This window comes from Heterodontus francisci, chromosome 32 (genome assembly GCF_036365525.1).
Source record: "Heterodontus francisci isolate sHetFra1 chromosome 32, sHetFra1.hap1, whole genome shotgun sequence".
Lineage (NCBI taxonomy): Eukaryota > Metazoa > Chordata > Chondrichthyes > Heterodontiformes > Heterodontidae > Heterodontus > Heterodontus francisci.
The window spans coordinates 9,751,282-9,771,296 of NC_090402.1; the positions used below are offsets into that span (position 1 = coordinate 9,751,282).

The 20,015-nt window shown below is 42.3% G+C and overlaps 1 protein-coding gene across 4 annotated transcripts in view; it reads left to right on the forward strand.

The window, feature by feature from the left end:
• usp20 (ubiquitin specific peptidase 20) overlaps nucleotides 1–20,015 on the forward strand; it is a 77,364-nt gene that overhangs the window by 46,111 nt on the left and 11,238 nt on the right. For 3 of the 4 annotated variants that reach the window (XM_068012182.1, XM_068012183.1, XM_068012185.1), the window contains 7 exons: nucleotides 149–182; nucleotides 1,838–1,883; nucleotides 4,055–4,235; nucleotides 5,372–5,498; nucleotides 12,372–12,541; nucleotides 14,046–14,127; nucleotides 18,788–18,896. In XM_068012182.1, coding sequence (XP_067868283.1) covers nucleotides 149–182; nucleotides 1,838–1,883; nucleotides 4,055–4,235; nucleotides 5,372–5,498; nucleotides 12,372–12,541; nucleotides 14,046–14,127; nucleotides 18,788–18,896 — 749 coding nt within the window. The remainder of the gene's footprint in view (nucleotides 1–148; nucleotides 183–1,837; nucleotides 1,884–4,054; nucleotides 4,236–5,371; nucleotides 5,499–12,371; nucleotides 12,542–14,045; nucleotides 14,128–18,787; nucleotides 18,897–20,015) is intronic. The other variant, XM_068012184.1, reaches the window with a different exon arrangement.

Here is a 20,015-nt window from a genome sequence, read left to right on the forward strand (position 1 = left end):
GACCCTGTGTTTCACATCTGTTCTGCTTTCCAAAAAAACAGTTAGATTATTAGTGAGCAGTTGAAGACTTTAGACTTTAGTTTTAAAAATGTTTTCAAGTAACAAATTTAATGGATGTCCTCAAACTGTTTTAAATTTTTTTTTGCAGGTGACAATATGTACAGTTGTGAGCGATGTAAGAAGTAAGTTGAAATAGGAATCTGCCTTTTTTTTTTAGAGCTGTGTTTCCACTAGTTCAGTGGGTTATTCTGATTTTTTTTTTTTTAAAACTCATTCCTGGTGTGTAGGTGTCACTGGCAAAGCCAGCATTTATTGCCCTTGAGAAGGTGGTGGTGAGCTGCCTTCTTGAACCGCTGCAGTCCATGTGGCGTAGGTATACCCATCGTGCTGTTAGGAAGGTAGTTCCAGGTGTTTGACCCAGCGATAGTAAAGAAATGGCGTACAACCAATGTTTAAGAAAAATAAAAGCAGAATACTGCAGATGAAAGGCCACTGACCTGAAACGTTGACTCTGCTTCTCTCTCCACAGATGCTGCCAGACCTGCTGAGTATTTTCAACATTTCTTGTTTCTGTTTAAGAAAAATAATTGGGAAATCAATGAATCAATTTGGGTTTTCATGGACGTAGCACATGTTATCATATGTATATAATGTAGCGTCAGCCATGCCTCAGTTGGTAAAAGTCTCACCTGAGTCAGAAGTTTATAGGTTCAATTCCTACTTGAGCACAAAATCTACGCTGACAATCTAGTGCAGTACTGTTCCACTGTTGGAGGAACTGTCTTTTGAATGAGACATTAAACCAAGGCCCTGTCTGCTTTCTTAGGTGGGTGTAAATGATCCCATCGCACTATTTTGAAGAAGAGCATGAGAAACATGCAATAAAAACAGAAAGTGCTGGAAATGGTCAGCAGGTCTGGCAGCATTTGTGCAGAGAAACAGATAACGTTTCAGGTCAATGAACTTTTATCAGAACTCGGAAAAAGTGCTTCCTGATTTCCAAGATATCCAGTCCAGATCACAAGGGGATGTTGTTGCATCCTTTTGTTAGGCTGTCCGTACTAGTGCGACATGGGGCAATGTGAGTCAACTCCCATTTAAGTAGGATGCTCAGACCACTTGCGGGAGCAGTTGATGACACTGGACATGAGATATATTTCCAGCCAACCTGCATTCATAGCCCAGACCCATAGGGTTGTCTGATGGAAATCAGTTTATAGAAAAGTTCAAGTTCTGTTTTACAGAAAACTGGCCCCCACTGTTAGTATGGTGACTGTAGCCTCCTCTTTGCACACATTTACAAATAAACTTTCGTAATACCTTTGTTGGCCAAAAAAGTAAATGTGCAAATAATAGTGTTTGTTGAGTTTAACACATGCAGATTACTGTGTAGCTGAATTTTCAGTCACTGCCTTCAGTAATCTCTGGAACTTTCAGCTAACAGTTTTAGCAGAGCAATACAGGTGTTAGAACTGCTGAAGATCAGTCAGTTTCTGTCTGTTGAGCACAGTATAATATTTTTGTGTTCTGCATGGAATTCTTTTGTTAGTAAGATCTGATCTTATCCAACTTCTACCTCTATCTTTGCATTCCCTCTGATTCAAAAGATGTGGCTCATCCCAGACTGAAGTAATACGGGAGTTGAATCAGACTGTTTATACTATCCTAATTCTTTATTTTCCTTCCTAACATCTCTCCTCTTGGTCTGTTTCATATCACTGTCTACAAAGTAAGATAGTTGACGGGTTTGAGGAATAATCCATGTTTACATTTGCAGTGTGTGTACAGCATTTGCATTGTTTCAAGTTCACAAATCTTGCATGTTTCCCTTTTTAAGGTTAAGGAATGGAGTCAAGTACTGTAAAGTCCTTAAACTTCCAGAGGTAAGTGGCAATCATAAACATCAAACCTATCAAAATCTTTCTGGCACAAATGTGATTATCTAGTCTACTGCCCAGTTATTAATGAGGCCATGCCTTTTTTATATGCAAGCTGGTCTGTAATAATTTGGCATATCTTAATTGCAAACCTAATTAATTATGCAAGGTATTTTAAGTTGCTATTTCCATTTATTATACTGTCTTTTTCTATCTTACCTTCTCTTACCTGCAAAAAAGAAATGCTATGAAATTATCAAAAGCACAGAAGTGACTTCATATTCCATTTTGAAAGGGCACACGCACTCCCAGAATACACACTGCATGAAGTGGTTTGAAGGAATTCCTTTTGTGTTTTTTAGCTCTATTTTATATAGATTCTTATTACTGTGTCCGTCAGCAAACCAGATGTTATCATTGTACACCGGTAGTTTAATGGTAAATTTAAGTTATATTAAACAATTTCATATGCAGGCTAATTGATATGTTCCAATTCTGCAATTCAGCACCTATAGATGTATATTTTAACAGAAGGAAACTAAATTCATTATTGAGGCTTATTTCAATAGTTTTCTCAGTTGAGTACATTAGCATCTGAATTTGGCTCTGGCAAGAGCGTATCTAAACTGTAAATGTATATTTGTGGGTAACATGAAAGTATATTGTGTCCTTGTGCACAATAGCTTATATAAACATTCAGTATTTAGACATCTTTCATTTCTGGTTTCCTTCCTTACACTGTGTGTAAGTGTAATCGATTCTTTATTTTGGCTGATAACATTATAACTTTGAACTAACAATAATAGGTTTTGTTCCAGTTTGGTTACTGCATCTCCTTAAAGAAATGTTCTGTGTGAGCCATTTTTCAATTGAAACATGAAACAAAAATAGTGACCAGCTGTGACTGCATATTATTTAGCTATTTTAATCTTGGCTGCTTCTGAAGGGCCTTTGAAAGAAACTTTAACCTCACTAGTGCAACGGATATGAAAGAATAATAAACTCTGGTAGGAATCAGCAATTATTGTGATTAATGTTATTTATTTTAAATGGATAAAAGATTGAATCCACTGTATTGCCTTGGCTATCAGGTTAATTTTACATCTTCCCCATTCCTCTTCCCTGCTCAACCCCACTCTTGTGTCCACCTCCTAAGACCTACCTGTGTTATTCCTGAGCAGAGAGGACAGGTGAGCAGTTTACATAGTGCTGTCCTTTAAACCAACTGGGAGTTTTGCAAGAGTGGCACGTGTTGATTTGTCATCTGATATTGAGATTTAATAGTTTCCTTCCCCCTCTTTCTAGTTTCTTGCCAAAGTGCCTCTCTCTGATTTGAATTTTTTGCCTCGGTTGATCCAACTTGGATTGGGATATTGTAACAGTTTGGTTGCTGTTAACTTTCATTAAGCTGATTGTGCTATTGAAAAAGAGCAGCAGTATAGGACTAATTGGATAACACTTTCAAAGAGCACGATGGGCCAAATGGCCTCCCTCAGTGCTGCTGTATCCGTATCTAGAACAGGGATTGGAAGGATTATTTGGGTGTTTAGTTGTATTCAGGTGGTGGGCATTCACTAAGGATTCACCTATGCTTGTAAATAGGAACAGGCCAAAACTGTTGCATTTGAGGTGCACCATACGTCATATGTAACACTAAATAAAAGCTTGTAAGTGTATAAAGACTTGACTCCAGTTCTATCCTTCATAGCCTGGCTATCTGAGTTCTACCAAGGTATCATTAGCACCATGTACAAAAGGCTAGATTAGGGCTTTTATTTCCTGAGTGTGGGTAAATACACTATAGTAGTAATTTTTTAAAAAGTTGTATCTGATACATTTAATACCAATAAATTTTCCCATGGCATTGCCCTCAATCAGTTGATGTACCTAAGGATTGTGCTGTGTACAAGATGGTAACAGATTAAGGGGAGAGACTTCAGAAACTCAGTACATGATGTCATCTGGTGGCCAGATCCTGCAACTGCATTGTGATAGTTGGCATAACAAACTAGGAAATGTTGACCCAGCAATTTGCAATGGTAAATGTTGACAGAAAAATATAACAGTCTTGTCAACAGGAAGCAAGGTTGACAGACAAGACAAGTGTGCTCTATACAAGATTTGTAATCTGGTTTTAAACAGCTAGCTCTAACATTGTCTTTGTCTCCCATTTCCAGATTCTTTGTGTTCACTTGAAACGCTTTCGACATGAAGTGATGTATTCCTTTAAAGTAAATAGCCATGTGTCTTTCCCACTGGAAGGTCTTGACCTTCGACCTTTTCTTTCCAAGGAGAGTGCATCTCAAATCACGACCTATGATCTTTTGTCTGTTATCTGTCATCATGGAACTGCAGGCAGTAAGTAAACACAATGTAATTCTTTGAAACATTACGAATGGCTCACAAAGGTGACTTGTGTTTGGCTAAGACTGTGATAGATGTAAATGTTTTTTTATTCCAGCCACAAGTTAGAAAGTAAACTAATGTAATCTGTGTGCTTCATTTAAAATCAATGTTGAAAAGTTTTAAATGATCATTCCATATGCTACTGTCAAGATAGTGTTGAAACCAATTGTTACGCAAGCTAGCTTAAGTTAAATAGATAACGTAGTGTCTTCCAGGAATGTAGTCTATGATCACAGTGCGCTGTCGAGAACAGAGAAACATAAGTTCAAAAAAAAGCGGAAAGATGCAGTCAGCTCGTGTTACTTTAAAGTCACAATCTTCTTAAGAATTTGTAATTTTTTTGAATTAATAAAACAGCGCAACATTTTTGCACAATTTCAGTTCGAATGAAGTAACTTGGAATTAAGAGGTGTAGACTCTATATTCAGGTTTTCAACTCTCTTTGAGCATTATGGAGCTCATTAGAAAAATGTAGATATGTTGATCACTGAACACATCAATTGATGCCTTATAGCCGGAGTGCGCAAGCTTTATTTTTTCGTGGCCTGCACTGATGCAGACTATGGAGCCTTGGGCGAGCCACACACACAGGTTAAATCTTACATCCCCATTAGTTTGTTGATACTAATGATTTTTGGTGTTCTGATTTAAGATTTATCCAGCATTTGAAGCAGAAACCTTAAGAGCTTTTCCAAACCTCCAGGCCCACAAAATTCAAACAAGATAAATCAGTGAGTAAGAAGCATACTGTCTATTCCTTGCATTCAAATTGTTAATTCAGAATTTTATTTTATTACGCACTAAATTCCCACTTTGCTTAATTCAAGTAATTGGACTATTCAGTAGCGCCCCCACCAAAAAATGAGTTTGAATTGTCAGGAATAGATGAAACATCAATTGAACTAAATTGCCTGCTTTCAAGGGCCAGATTGCAAGGGCTCAGAGGCCACAGCTAGGGCACTCCTGCTTTAAAGATTTAAGAAAGGGCCAAACAAGTAATCCAGTAAAGTCAGATGTTTGTGGTTAGGTGTTTTCAGTTTCTCTTAATTGCAGTGATGCAAATTTTTACTAAACAAATGTTTTTACAGGTGGCCATTACATAGCCTATTGCCAGAATGTAATTAATGGTCAGTGGTACGAGTTCGATGATCAGTATGTCACAGAGGTCCATGAGACAGTTGTACAGAATGCTGAGGCTTATGTACTTTTTTACAGGTGAGGAACACTTCAATGATTACAGCTTAAATGTGCAATTGAAAAGCTAGTTATTGAGACTTGAGCACATAATCCAGGCAGAAACACCACTGCAATGCTGCACTGTCGGAGGTGCTGTCTTTCAGATGAGACATTTAAACCATAGCCCTGTCTGCCCACTCAGGGTAAAAGGTCCCATATGGCTACTTTGAAAAGGAGCAGGGGAGTTCTCACTGGTGTCCTGGCCAATATGTATCCCACAACCCACAGTGCTAAAACAGATTATCTGGTCAATTATCATGTTGCTGCTTTTGGGACCTTGCTGTGCACAAATTGGCTGCCGCATTTCCTACATGACAGAAGTTTTTTTTAGTCATTCATGGGATGTGGGCGTCGCTGGCTGGGCCAGCATTTATTGCCCATCCTAATTGCCCTTGAGAAGGTGGTGGTGAACTGCCTTCTTGAACCGCTGTAGTCCATGTGCTGTTAAGAAGGGAGTTCCAGGATTTTGACCCAGCGACAGTGAGGGAACGGCAATATAGTTTCAAGTCAGGATGGTGTGTGACTTGGAGGGGAACTTGTGGGTGGTGGTGTTCCCATGCATTTTCTGCCCTTGTCCTTCTAGTTGGTAGAGGTTGCGGGTTTGGAAGATGCTGTCTAAGGAGCCTTAGTGCTTTGCTGCTGTGCATCTTGTAGATGGTACACACTGCTGCCACTGTGTGTCGGTGGTGGAGGAGTGAATGTTTGTGGATGGGGTGCCAATCAAGCGGGCTGCTTTGTCCTGGATGGTGTTGAGCTTCTTGAGTGTTGTTGGAGCTGCACCCATCCAGGCAAGTGGAGAGTATTCCATCATATTCCTGACCTGTGCCTTGTAGATGGTAGACAGGCTTTGGGGAGTCAGGAAGTGAGTTACACACCGCAGGATTCCTATCCTCTGACTTGCTCTTGTAGCCACGGTATTTATATGGCTACTCCAGTTCAGTATCTGGTCAATGGTAGCCCCTAGGATGTTAGTGGGGGATTCAGCGATGGTAATGTTGTTGAATGTCAAGGGGAGATGGTTAGATTCTCTTGTCTTGGAGATGGTCTTTGCCTGGCATTTGTGTGGTGCGAATGTTACTTGCCACTTATCAGCCCAAGCCAGGATATTGTCCAGGTCTTGCTGCATTTCTACACGGACTGCTTCAGTATCTGAGGAGTCGCAAATGGTGCTGAACATTGTGCAATCATCAGCAAACATCCCGACTTCTGACCTTATGATTGGAGGAAGGTCATTGATGAAGCAGCTGAAGATGGTTGGGCCTAGAACACTACCCTGAGGAACTCCTGCGGTGATGTCCTGGAGCTCAGATGATTGACCTCCAACAACTGCAACCATCTTCCTTTGCGCTAGGTATGACTCCAGCCAGCAGAGAGTTTTCCCCCTGACTCCCATTGACTTTAGTTTTACTAAGGCTTCTTGATGCCATACTCAGTCAAATGCTGCCTTGATGTCAAGGGCAGTCTCTTTCACCTCACCTCTGGAGTTCAGCTCTTTTGTCCATGTTTGGACCAAGGCTGTAATGAGGTCAAAGCTGTGTGGCCTTGGTTGAACCCAAACTGAGCATCACTGAGCAGGTTATTGCTAAGCAAGTGCTGCTTGTTAGCACTGTTGATGACACCTTCCATCACTTTACTCATGATTGAGAGTAGACTGATGTAGCGATAATTGGCCAGGTTGGATTTGTCCTGCTTTTTGTGTACAGGACATACCTGGACAATTTTCCACATTACTGGGTAGATGCCAGTGTTGTAGCTGTAGTGGAACAGCTTGGCTAGGGGTGCGGCAGGTTCTGGAGCACAGGTCTTCAGTACTATTGCCGAATATTGTCAGGGCTCATAGCCTTAACAGTATCCAGTGCCTTCAGTCGTTTCTTGATATCACGCGGAGTGAATCGAAGTAGCTAAAGTCTAGCATCTGTGATGCTGGGGAATTCAGGAGGATGCCGAGATGGATTATCAACTCGGCACTTCTGGCTGAAGATTGTTGCAAATGCTTCAGCCTTTCGCACTAATGTGCCGGGCATCCCCATTATTGAGGATGGGGATATTTGTGGAGCCGCCTCCTCCAGTTAGTTGTTTAATTGTCCGCCACCATTCACGGCTGGATGTGCAGGACTGCAAAGCTGAGATCTGATCCGTTGGTTATGGGATCACTTAGCTCTGTCTATCAGATGCTACTTACGGAGTTTGGCATGCAAGTAGTCCTGTGTTGTAGCTTCACCAGGTTGACACCTCATTTGGAGGTATGCCTGGTGCTGCTCCTGGCACGCCCTCCTGCACTCTTCATTGAACCAGGGTTGGTCTCCTGGCTTGATGGTAATGGTAGAGTGGGGGATATGCCAGGCCATGAGGTTACAGATTGTGGTTGAGTACAATTCTGCTGCTGCTGATGGCCCACAGCGCCTCATGGATGCCCAGTTTTGCATTGCTGGATCTGTTCGAAATCTATCCCATTTAGCACGGTGGTAGTGCCACACAACACGTTGGAGGGTATTCTCAATGTGAAGGCAGGACTTTGTCTCCACAAGTTGGTCACTCCAACCAGTACTGTAATTGACAGATGCATCTGCGGCAGGCTGATTGGCAAGAATGAGGTCAAGTATGTTTTTCCCTCTTGTTGGTTCCGTCACCACCTGCCGCAGACCCAGTCTAGCAGTTCTGTCCTTTAGGACTCTGCCAGCTTGGTCAGTAGTGGTGCTACCGAGCCACTCTTGGTGATGGACATTGATGTCCCCCACCCAGAATACATTCTGCACCCTTGCCACCCTCAGTGCTTCTTCGAAGTGGGGATCAACATGGAGGAGTACTGATTCATCAGCTGAGGGAAGGCGGTAGGTGATGATCAGCAGGAAGTTTCCTTGCCCATGTTTGACCTGATGCCATGAGACTTCATGGGGTCCACAGTCGATGTTGAGGACTCCCAGGACAACTCCCTCCCGACTGTATGCCACTGTGCCAGCACCTCTGCTGGGTCTGTTCTGACGGTTGGACAGGATATACCTGGGGATGGTGATGGTGGTGCGTGGGACATTTTCTGTAAGGTATGATTCCGTGATCATGACTGTGTCAGGCTGTTGCTTGACTAGTCTGGGACAGCTCTCCCAACTTTGACGCAAGCCCTCAGATCTTAATAAGGAGGATTTTGCAGGGTCGACAGGGCTGGGTTTGCCATTGTCGTTTCCGGTGCCGAGGTTGATGCCGGGTGATCCGTGCAGTTTCATTCTGTTCTGTTGACTTTGTATCAGTTAGATACAACTGAGTTGCTTGCTAGGCTATTTCAGAGGGCATTTTAAAAGTCAACCACATTGCTGTGGGTCTGGAGTCACAAGTAGACCTGACCAGGTAAGGACAGCAGATTTCCTTCCCTAAAGGACGTGAACCAGATGGGTTTTTACAACAATCGACAATGGTTTCATAGCCATCATTAGATGTCCCCAGAGCAATACCCTGGGTCTCTGGGTTACTAGTCCAGTGATAATACCACTGTGCCACCGCCTCCCGTAAGTAACTATACTTAAAAAGTACTTCATTTGGCTGAAAGATGCTTTGTGATATCCTACTTGCTATGTAAATACAAGTCTTTCTTTATGGAGCCTTGACTGTGCTTCATACACTGGTTCCAAAAAGTGCATCTTGAAATGGTTACAAACACTGAAGGATAATGTGTACAGGATAGTGTGGGAAAAAGACATTGAAGCGGATGATCAGCTATGATCATATTGAATGGCTGGGCAGGCTTGATGGGCTCAATGGCCTACTCCTGCTCCTATGTTCCTATGTATGCAGTTCAGCACCTGGTAGGCACTAGGTAGTTGTATCAGCCACCCACTGATATGTGAAACAGGAAGCATCATGCAGCAGTTTTTATTTCATGGGATGTGAGCTTTGCTGGCAAAGCCAGCACTTGTTGTGCATCCCTAATTGCCCTTGAGAAGGTGGTGGCGAGCCGCCGCCTTGAACCACTGCAGCCCATCTGGTGCAGGCACACCCACAGTGCCGTTAGGAAGGGAGTTCCAGGAATTTGATCCAGTGACAGTCAAGGAACGGTGATATAATTGCAAGTCAGGATGATGTGTGACTTGGAGGGGAACTTGTGCCTGCTACCCTTGTCTTTCTAGGTGGTAGAGGACATGGGTTTGGAAGGCTCTGTCGAAGCAGACTTGGTAAGTTGCTGCACTGCATCATGTAGATGGCAGCTGTGTGTACCACTGCGCATCGGTGGTGGAGGGATTGAATGTTTAAGTTGCCGGATAGGATGCTGATCAAGTGGACTGCTTTGTCCTGGATGGTGTCAAGCTTCTTCAGTGTTGGAGCTGCACTCATCCAGGCAACAGTCTTTGTTAAGTGTCTATTGGGGGATCGTCCTTGGGAGTCAGTACTTGAACCTCTATGTTTTTTTTTAAAAACTTTGATTTTTGACTTCATGTTTTACCACTACCAGTTTTTCTTACTAATCTTTTGTGCCTTTCACTTAGCACCTTTAAAAGACTCTGCAAGGGTTTTTAATTTATAACTTCTCAGTAATGTAAAGGATACTCACTCAATTTGGTTTCCCCAACATCAGCACAATGCTGCAAACTACTCCCGCAATGTATTGCTTCAATAACCAGAATAAAACAGCTTTTATTTTAAAATTGTACTTTCTGCAAGTCAAAATTTGGATTGCTACCAATAAAAAGGGTTGTATAGATTGTGGTCATTTTGTATACATGTCTGTATAAACTGATGTTACATTGGTAGTTCAAATACCTATCTAGTTTTTAATCAAACTTAGTTGGTTTTCTGTAATCAGGTTCTGATCTTCAAAATTCTAAATTGAAGTTGTCTTGGAGTGACTTGGTAGTGAGATAAAACTAAAACTGCTGACTCTTGGAACTGCCGCTCTTGTGCTGTGTCAAGTAGCTTATTTTTTGCTGGTAACTGATAAATGTAATTATCTACCCAACGGAGGGAGACGTCTTGAGTCAAATGGTTAAACGTTGTTAAGTATCTATTGGGGGATCACCCTTGGGAGTCAGTACTTGAACCTCTATGTTTTAAAAATTTCTGATTTCAGCTCCATCCCAAAATCGTTTGCTACCAGGGGCTTGATGTTGCCGGAGGAGATTAGCATGATGTTTTATGCTGGGAAAACGTGCTACTTTTGTGTTTCAAAATTGATTTGGACGCACTAAGTTTCAACTAATTTTTAAATGCAAAACTGCTCTAGTTTGGGCTTATAAGAGTAATCAAAAAGGCCAGAATTTTACGTTGGGCCGGAGGCCCTGCCCACCAGCAGAAAAATTCAGTGCCTGGAAGCCAAACCATCATTTTATGTGGCCCAGACCCTTAATTTGCCTTGGGCAGGACTTCCGTCCCTTTGAGGCAGGAAGTCCTACCTCCAAGTGCTGCTGGCAGCTATTCAGTCCCAGCAGCACCACTGGGAGTCATGGCCACTGCTGGGACTGTACCGAGCCAGGCCTGGCAACATGGACAAGGCCCTGGAATGCAAGTAGGTGTGTTGGGCTTTGCCGGGGACAATCAGCTTGGCCCCAGTGAGGCAAAGGGGGGATGGGGGGTTGGAGGTGCTCCGTTGGGGTTGGCTTGTGCTGCGGGGGTGGCGGGGGTGGTGGTGGTGATGAATCCTCTGTCGGGCACAGAGTGCCTGATCAGGAGGCCCCACAGCCCACAAGCAAGCCGACAGGTTTTACTGGGCGGCCGTCTGAGCTGCCCGCCGGCAGTGGGAGGAGGCCCTTAAGTAGCAATTAATTGGCCACTTAAAAGCCCTTAATTGGTCTGGGGCAGGTGGGCTGTTTGTTACCTTCGTCGCCACTCGTGAAGGTGACGGGAACGGCACTCCTCGCCTCGCACTCAATTGCCCCCCCACCCCCCAACTTCCCTCCAGCTCGCTCCTGCAGGAGGAGTAAAATTCTGGCCTGAGTACCTGGACACTGAAATAAATGTTTTCTTAAATATAATTTCTTATCAATCCCAAAAGCATTATTTCTTTGGTCCTGAAACAGATTGCATGCTTATAAGACTATTAGAAAATTGTAAGAGGTGCAAGTTAAATCTCCAAAGCTGCTGAAAGAGGTTTTCAAAAGGAAAGTGCAAGACATGGGATCAGTGAATAACTAACATCAGGAGGGTGTACTATTTTATGTATATGTTTAGTGAGTTGAATGTTGTTGGGGTTATCCATTCTTGAGTTTTCTTGGGCAGCAAATTTTCTCACCTTTTGCTGCTGAAGGGGTTGAACCCTGCTGCAATATGGTTCCACAGTTCACCACCTGTATTTCTGATCTGGTGGGTTAACGTTTAATTCTGCAAGGAGGTAGTTGCCTCAATTCTGAAAATATTTTCTGAACACCCTTTTGCACTCCAGGACTGCTTGATGAGATGACCTGAAAGACATTGTCGAAATGAAGTGGTTTACTTCCTGCCAGCATTCTAAATGGTGTCTGGCAGCAGATATTAAATTAACTTCATTTTAACCCATTTAAGCCTTTCTGTAGCTAAATAATTTATATGCTGTGTATAACCTACTTTAATTTGGTTTATGTTTATAGATGGGCACTTGCTTTTTATTACACTTGGCTGTGTGATCCTTTATCTTAATTTTGAAACTGATATTCACAAACTTCTAACAGAAAAGCTCTTTCCTGATTACCTTGCACTTCTCCCCCACTTTTGTACTCTTCTGTTAGCTTTTTGCTTTTTCATTGTCTAGCCAAGTAAATCTGTCTCGAGAGTTATCTGAAAAGCAGTGAAGTATGAGTATCTTGTATTCTTTGGGGAGCAGCTGTGATTTCAGAGTTTGAGTTGTGCTTCTCTGCCATTCTTTTCCTCAGTTTTTTTGAATGTGTTTTGCAGGAAGAGCAGTGAAGAGGCGGTACGTGAAAGGCAAAAGGTTGTAGCTTTGGCCAACGCAAAGGAACCCAGCCTCCTCCAGTTCTACATCTCCAGAGAATGGCTGAACAAGTTCAACACTTTCACAGAGCCAGGGCCAATCACCAACCACACCTTCCTCTGTTTACATGGAGGTCAGCACCCTGGGATAAATGGAAGATCTAGCCCAGACTAATTTAATTGAATCAGATATTTTTCCCCCATCTCTTTTTCTCTCTTTCCTGCTGTCTCTTGCTCCCATTCTCTTTCTCTCGCTTGTGCTCTCTCTTCTGCCTTCCTTCTGCACATGTCTGTATTTAAGACAGAGGTAGGACAAGATAAACACCAGTTCCCAGATGATTCCTTTGAGTGTGGGATCATCCCTTTAACCCCTGTGGTGGTTGTCTTAAACCACAATAGTTTGTGGTAATTGTGCAACACTTTCTCCCCCAAAATAACTGAATTCCATTCTCAGCATAAGGACAGGCTTTCAGTGAACCATCATCAATCCAATTTCTTCCTGGAGGGTAGCAAACAAACATTTTGATAACTGAACTTTAACTTGCATGCAAAAGCAAAATACTGTGAATGCTGGAAATCTGAAACAAAAACAGAAAATGCTGGAAATACTCAGCAGGTCAGGCAGCATCTGTGGAGTGAAGACAGAGTTAACATCTCAAGTCAATGACCTTTCATCAGAACTGGCAAAAGTTGGAGATGTAATAGATTCTGAGAAAGTGAAAGTGGGGGTGGGGGGCAGGGGAAGAACAACAAAAGGGAAAGTTTGTGATAGGGTGGAGGCAGGAGAGATTAAATGTCAAGGTTTCATGGTACAAAGCCAAGTAAAGAAATAAAAGTTTCTGGATGGGGTGTAAATGGCAGGAGAGCAGCTGTCTGAACACAAAGTTAAAAGGATTAAGAAAGAAAGAGAGCATTTTGTGGGGGGGGGGGGGGGAGGTGTAGTGGAAGGAGCACAAAAGAACCAAGAAAAAAAAATGGGGACAGAGGTTATGATCTAAAATTATTGAGCTTAATGTTGAGTCTGGAAGGCTGTTAAGTACCCAGTCGTTGAGCTTCATTGTCCTTGGCCTCCTGCAGTGTTCCAGAAGGTCTGAATGGGAGCAAGATGGAGAATTAAAATGACAAGTGACAGGGAGCTTGGGGACGTGCTTGCAGACAGAATGGTGTTAAGTCCCTCCTCTGTTTATAGTTCCAGTTCTTGTGCCTATCTCCCAACTGCAGCTCAGATTCATTTTGAATATCAGTGGAATCTTTTTTTTATTGTTTCCCTTGGGCGAAACCTCATTTTTGTTAAGTTAGTCACCCTCATTTTGTTCTCCACAATTGGCAGTTTAATGAGACAACTTTACTGTCGAAGCTAGAATTTAGCAATTCTGGAAGTGAAGAGAGTCTCCACTCATTGAAACAATGAATCCTGATGAGTAAAGATCAGGTATTCTTAAATTGGAAGTATTTGTGAGCGTCAGAAAGTTGTACAGACATGTTTACTTTAATCAGGACATGTTGTCCAAGACCTGTAAGATGTTCAACAGTGCTGAACACTTGCGCAGTTTCCATTTTGTGGGTTGACAATTGAGTGGTTTTGTTATTTGTTTCCAAAATGACTATAGGTAGCAATATCTTTTCTTTATTTTACAGGCATTCCTCCAAATAAGTACCATTACATTGATGATCTTGTGGTGATTCTGCCCCAAAATGTATGGGAATATCTATATAACAGGTAAGTGTAAAGATTCCTGAACATATTGGCCTTGAAGGAAGCCCAGCGACAATTCACCAGGATGATCTCTGACATGATGGGACTCTGGCAAGACAAGAGACTGAATAAACCTTGACTGTATTCCATTGAGATGGGGAGGTTAAAGTTGATCTGATTGAGATGTTTAAAATAATGAAAGAGAATTGACAGGGTAGATTGGGAACAAAACTTCCCTTCAGTTGGGGAATCTAAAATAAGCTTTTTAAAACTAGAACTAAGCTGATTAAAAGAAAATCCTGGAGAAAAAAAAAGCTTCACGCAGTGGGCTAGGAACATAGGAGCAGGAGTAGGCCATTCAGCCCATTGAGCCTGCTCCACCATTCAACATGATCATGGCCTATCATCCACTAGTGCCTTTTTCCCACACTAACCCCATATCCCTTTATGTCATTGTTGTTTAGAAATCTCTACTTTATATCTACTTTAAACACACTCAATGACTGAGCTTCCACAGCCCCCTCGAGTAGAGAATTCCAAAGATTCACAACCCTCTGAGTAAAGAAATTTCTCCTATCTCTATCCTAAGTGGCTTCCCTCTTTATTTTGAAATTGTGTCCTCTGGTTCTAGACTCCCAACCAGGGGAAAACATCTTAGCTGCATCTACCCTATCTATTCCTTATAAGTATTTTGTAGGTTTCAATGAGATCACCTCTCATTCTTTGAAACACTACAGAATTCAGGCCCAGTTTCCCCAATCTCTCTTCATAGGACAGTCCCACCATCCCGGGAACAAGTCTGGTGAACCTTCGTCGCACTCCCCCTATGGCAATAATATCCTCCCTAAGGTAAGGGGACCAAAACTACACTCTGTATTCCAGGTGCAGTCTAACCAAAGTTCTATACAATTGAAGCAAGACTTCACTACTCCTGTACTCGGATCCTCTTGCGATAGCCTCCATTAGCCTTCCTAATTGCTTGCTGCACCTGCATGTTAGTTTTCAGTGACTGATTGATGAGGACACCCAGGTCTCTTTTGTACATCTACACTTTTGAATCCTTGCCATTTAAGAAATACTCCGCACATCTGTTCCTCTTACCAAAATGGATGACCTCACATTAGAGTCATAGAGTTTTACAACACAGAAGCAGGCCCTTTGGCCCAACGCACCTGCGCCGACCATCAATCTAATCCCATTTTCCAGCACTTGGCCTCTATATTCAATCTGCCACATTCATGCTCACTCACTAAGTCTGTCCAAATCCCCTTGAAGCCTCTTTGCATCTTCCTCTCAACACACATTCCCACCTAGTTTTGTGTCATCTGCAAACTTGGAAATATTACATTTCAACCCCACATCCAAATCATTGATATATATTGTGAACAGCTGGGGCCCAAGTACTGATCCTTGAGGTACCTAACTAGTCACTGCCTGCCAACGCGAGAATGAGCCATTTATTCCTACTCTGTTTTCTGCCTGTTAACCAATCCTTAATCCATGCCAGTATATTACCTCCTATCCCATGTGCTTTAATTTTACTAAGCCAGCTCTTGTGGGGGACTTTTATCAAAAGCCTTCTGAAAATCCAAGTATACCACGTCCACCAACTCCCCTTTATCAATTCTGGTAATAACATCCTCAAAAAAACTCCCAACAGGTTTGTCAAACATGATTTCCCATTCATAAATCCATGCTGACTACGCCCAAGCAGATCATTATTATCCAAGTGTCCATTTATCACATCCTTTAGAATCGATTCTAACATTTTCCCTACAACTGATGTAAGGCTAACAGGTCTTTAGTTCCCTGTTTTCTCTCTCCCTCCCTTAAATAGTGGGGTGACATTTGCTACCTTCCAAGCTGCAAGAAGTGTTCCAGAATATATAGAATTTTGGAAGATGATCACCTAAGCATCCACTATCTCCATAGCTACCTCTTGCAACACTCTGGGATGTATAATATCAGGTCCTGAGGACCTATCCAGCTTCAGCCCCATTAATTTCTCCAATGCAACTTTCTTACTAATACTTTCCTTCAATTCCTCATTCTCTCTAGTCCCTTGGATCTCTAATTTTGGGAGATTTCTTGTATCTTCCTCTGTGAAGACATACACAAAGTAATCATTTAGCTTCTCTGCCATTTCTCTATTCCCCATTATAAATTCTCCTGACTCTGCCTGTAATGGACCCACATTTGTCTTAGCCAAACGTTTCCTTTTTACGTACCTATAGAAGCTTTTACAGTCCGTTTTTATGTTTTATCAGTTTCTTAGGCCTCCTCTGCTGTATTCTAAAATCCTCTCAATCCTCAAATTTACTACTATTTCTGGCAAATTTATAAGCTTTTTTATTCTTATACAATCCTTAACTTCCTTTGATAGCCACGGTTGACTGTCTTTACTTTTGGGGCTTTTGTGTCTTGAAGGAATGTATAGTTGCTGTAAACCGTGTAAGAGTTCTTTGAAGACTATCCATAGTGCACAGACAATCATACCGTTTAATGTATTTTCCCAATCCACCTCAGCCAATTTGCCCCTCATACCTTGATAGTTTCCTTTGTTCAAATTTAACACCCTGGCTTCAGATTGAACTACCTCACTTTCAAGCATAATGTAAATTTCTATCATATTATGGTCACTCATCCCTAAAGATTTTTTTACAACAAGATTATTAAATTAGCCCTTTCTCATTACATAACACTAGATCTAAAATAGCCTGTTCTCTAGTCAGTTCCTCAACATACTGCTCCAGAAAACCATCCCTAACATGCACTCCAGAAACTCGTCCTCCACAGCATTAGTGCTCATTAGGTTTACCCAGTCTATGTGCAGATTGAGGTCACCCATAATTATTGTATTACCCATGCTACATGCTTTTTTAATCTCCTGATTAATACCATAGCCCACACAACCACTACTGTTTGGTGGCCTATAAAGAACTCCTAACAATATTTGCTGCTCCTTGCTCTTTCCTAGCTCCACCCAAACAGATTCCACATTTTGTTCTTCTGATCTGAGATCCTCTCTTTCTAATGTACTGATCCCATCCCTTATTATCAGTGCAACACCACCTCCTTTTCCTTTTCTCCTGTTCTTCCTAAATGTCGAATATCCTTGAATATTCAGTCTTGGTCACCCTTTAGCCATGTTTCCATAAAGGCAATTAGATCATACCCATTTACCTCAATTTGTGCCTTTAAATCATCTACCTTGTTGTGAATGCTGCATGCATTCAGGTAGAATGCCCTTAACCTTGTCATGTTGACGTTATTCTGCATTCTAAACCTAGTTAATGCTTGCCTTTGTTTTGCCTGCCTTCTAATGTCACTTGCTACTTTTCTACCTACTTTCTTTCAATTTGAGCTACCCCTTAGGTTCCCATCCCCCTGACAAGCTAGTTTAAACCCTTCCCAACAACACTTGCAAATCTCCCTGCAAGGATGTTAGTTCCAGTCCTGTTAAGGTGTAGCCTGTCCATCTTGTACAGGTTCCGCCTGCCCCAGAACCAGTCCCAATGCCTCAGAAATCTGATGCCCTCCCTTCTACACCAATTCTCCAGCCATGTGTTCAATCGATCAATCCTCCTATTCTTATGCTCACTAGCACATGGCACCGGGAATAATCCTGAGATTACTGCTCTTGAGGTCCTGCTTTTTAATTTCCCTCCTAACTCCCTAAAATCTACTTTCAGGACCTCATCCCTCTTCCTACCTATATCATTGGTACCAATGTGGGCCATGACCTCTGGCTGTTCACCCTCCCCCAGAAGGATGTCCTGCAGCCGTTCCGTGACATCCTTGACCCTGGCACCAGGGAGGCGACGTACCATCCTGGAGTCATGTTTGCTGCCGCAGAAATGCATGTCTGATCCCCTGACTGTCGAATCCCCTATCTCTATTGCTCTTCCACTCTTCTTCCTCCCCTCCTGTGCAGCTGAGCCACCAGTGGTGCAACGGACTTTGCTCTGGCTGCACTCCCCTGAGGAACCATCGCCCTCACCAGTATCCAAAATGGAAAACGGATTAGCAAGCAAGATAGACTCGGGGGACTCCTGCACTACCTGTCTGGTTTTCCTAGACTGCCTGGCGGTCACCCATTCACTCTCTGCTTGCATGCTCCTAATCTGCGTGTGACTGCCTCCCTAAACGTGCTATCCACGTAGTCCTCTGCCTCGCGGATGCACAGCAGTGACTCCAGCAGCCGCTCGAGTTCCGAAACCCGGAGCTCGAGCATCTGCAGCTGGTGATACTTCCTGCAGATGTGTTTGTCTAGGACACATCGTGCGCCATAACTTCCCACATATCGCAGGATAGACATTCCACTTGGCCAAGCTGACTTGTCACACCGTAACTTTAAAAACTATTTATTACAATTAGAAGTAGAATAACTTCAGTTATTCACCAATCAGCTTCTTCCCCTGTATTGAAGAGAGAGGCAGCTACTGGAGGCTGAAAAAAGGTAGAAAAACAAAGGTGGTTGTAAGCAGCACAGATATTTATTTGGAAAGTAAGGGTGTTGAGGGATAAGGAGAAAAGTTGGAGAATTGGGATTAACAAGTTAGAGGTTTCCCTGCCTAACAAAGTGATGGAGCAAGCTCAGTAAGGTTGGCATTTGCACTGAACCTCTAACAATGTTGGCAATGTTGCTGTGTATTTCAAAATTCTTGTCTTGTGATTGTGGCAGGTTTGGAGGTGGCCCTGCTGTGAACCATTTATACATCTGTTCCATTTGCCAAGTAGAAATTGAGGCAATTGCTAAGAGGAGGAAAATGGAAGTTGACACTTTTATAAAGGTCAGAGATCACAGTGCATCATCCAAAAAGGGGGGAGAGCAAGATTTTTAACTGAATTACTGCGTAACTGTTGCAGAATATTGAAGTGGTTCAAGCTGTCATGATAGAGTAAAATTAATGTATATGAGGCACCAGCTGCTAGTACTCTCCATTATTGTACAATTGAGGAAATATTCCTACCTTTCACATTGACTCACACAGTGTATTATGCCAAAGCAGACATTCTGCTGCCAGCCTTCTATCAGTGTCACTTTTGAACTGGTGCTGGAATGTAGCCTGGCTTACTTCTCTGATTCGTCCTTCCCAAGCATGAGAAATCCCCTGCCAATGGCACAGTGGAGATTAACCATTTGTGATGAAGGAAATTATGTGAAAATTCAACTTCCATGACTCTGGAAATTGGTGAACCGATACACTAATGAAAGGAACTTTAAACATTAGGATATAAATTGAGTTTCAGCAAAGGAAATGCATTTTAGAGTGCACGACTTAACAATGAGAGACTAATCGAAATTATGCTTTTAAGCTGGCTGTTAATGGAGAGCGGGCTATTTGTGTTTACTGCAAAACTGATTTCCAGTTGAAGTCCATTGTTCTGCCTTAAAAAAAACTTATCAGAACCATGCTGGGAGGATTGATCAAGATTGCCCTTGAAAAGCCCAATTAGTCACCTTTGTTGAGACTGTGATCTTGACTGAATTGTAGATACGTTGAAACTAAACAAGTGCTTGGCCAAGATTTCATTACAAGGGCTCAGTGTCACTAATCCATGATGGAATAAAAGGAGTGTAATTATGGCTGATGGTTTTTAACCTTTGTCCAACCAAACAGAGCTACAGGTGTCATTTCATGGAGTGCAACCAACGTTACCTAATTCTAAAACATTGTTGCTTGGTCTTAGATAAGTTTCCAAAAAGCTACAATGTGTATTTAATTGAAGGCAGCTTTAAACTAGTAAGAAAGAATCATGAAAGTTGCACTAAAGCTTGGACAACCCAACAGAAGTGGGTGTTGCACTCAGTTCGGCTGCATAGCAACTTGCAAGAGCAAGGTAAACAAGTGCTTGGCCAAGATATCATTGCAAGGGCTCTGTGTCACTAATCCATGATGGAATAAAAG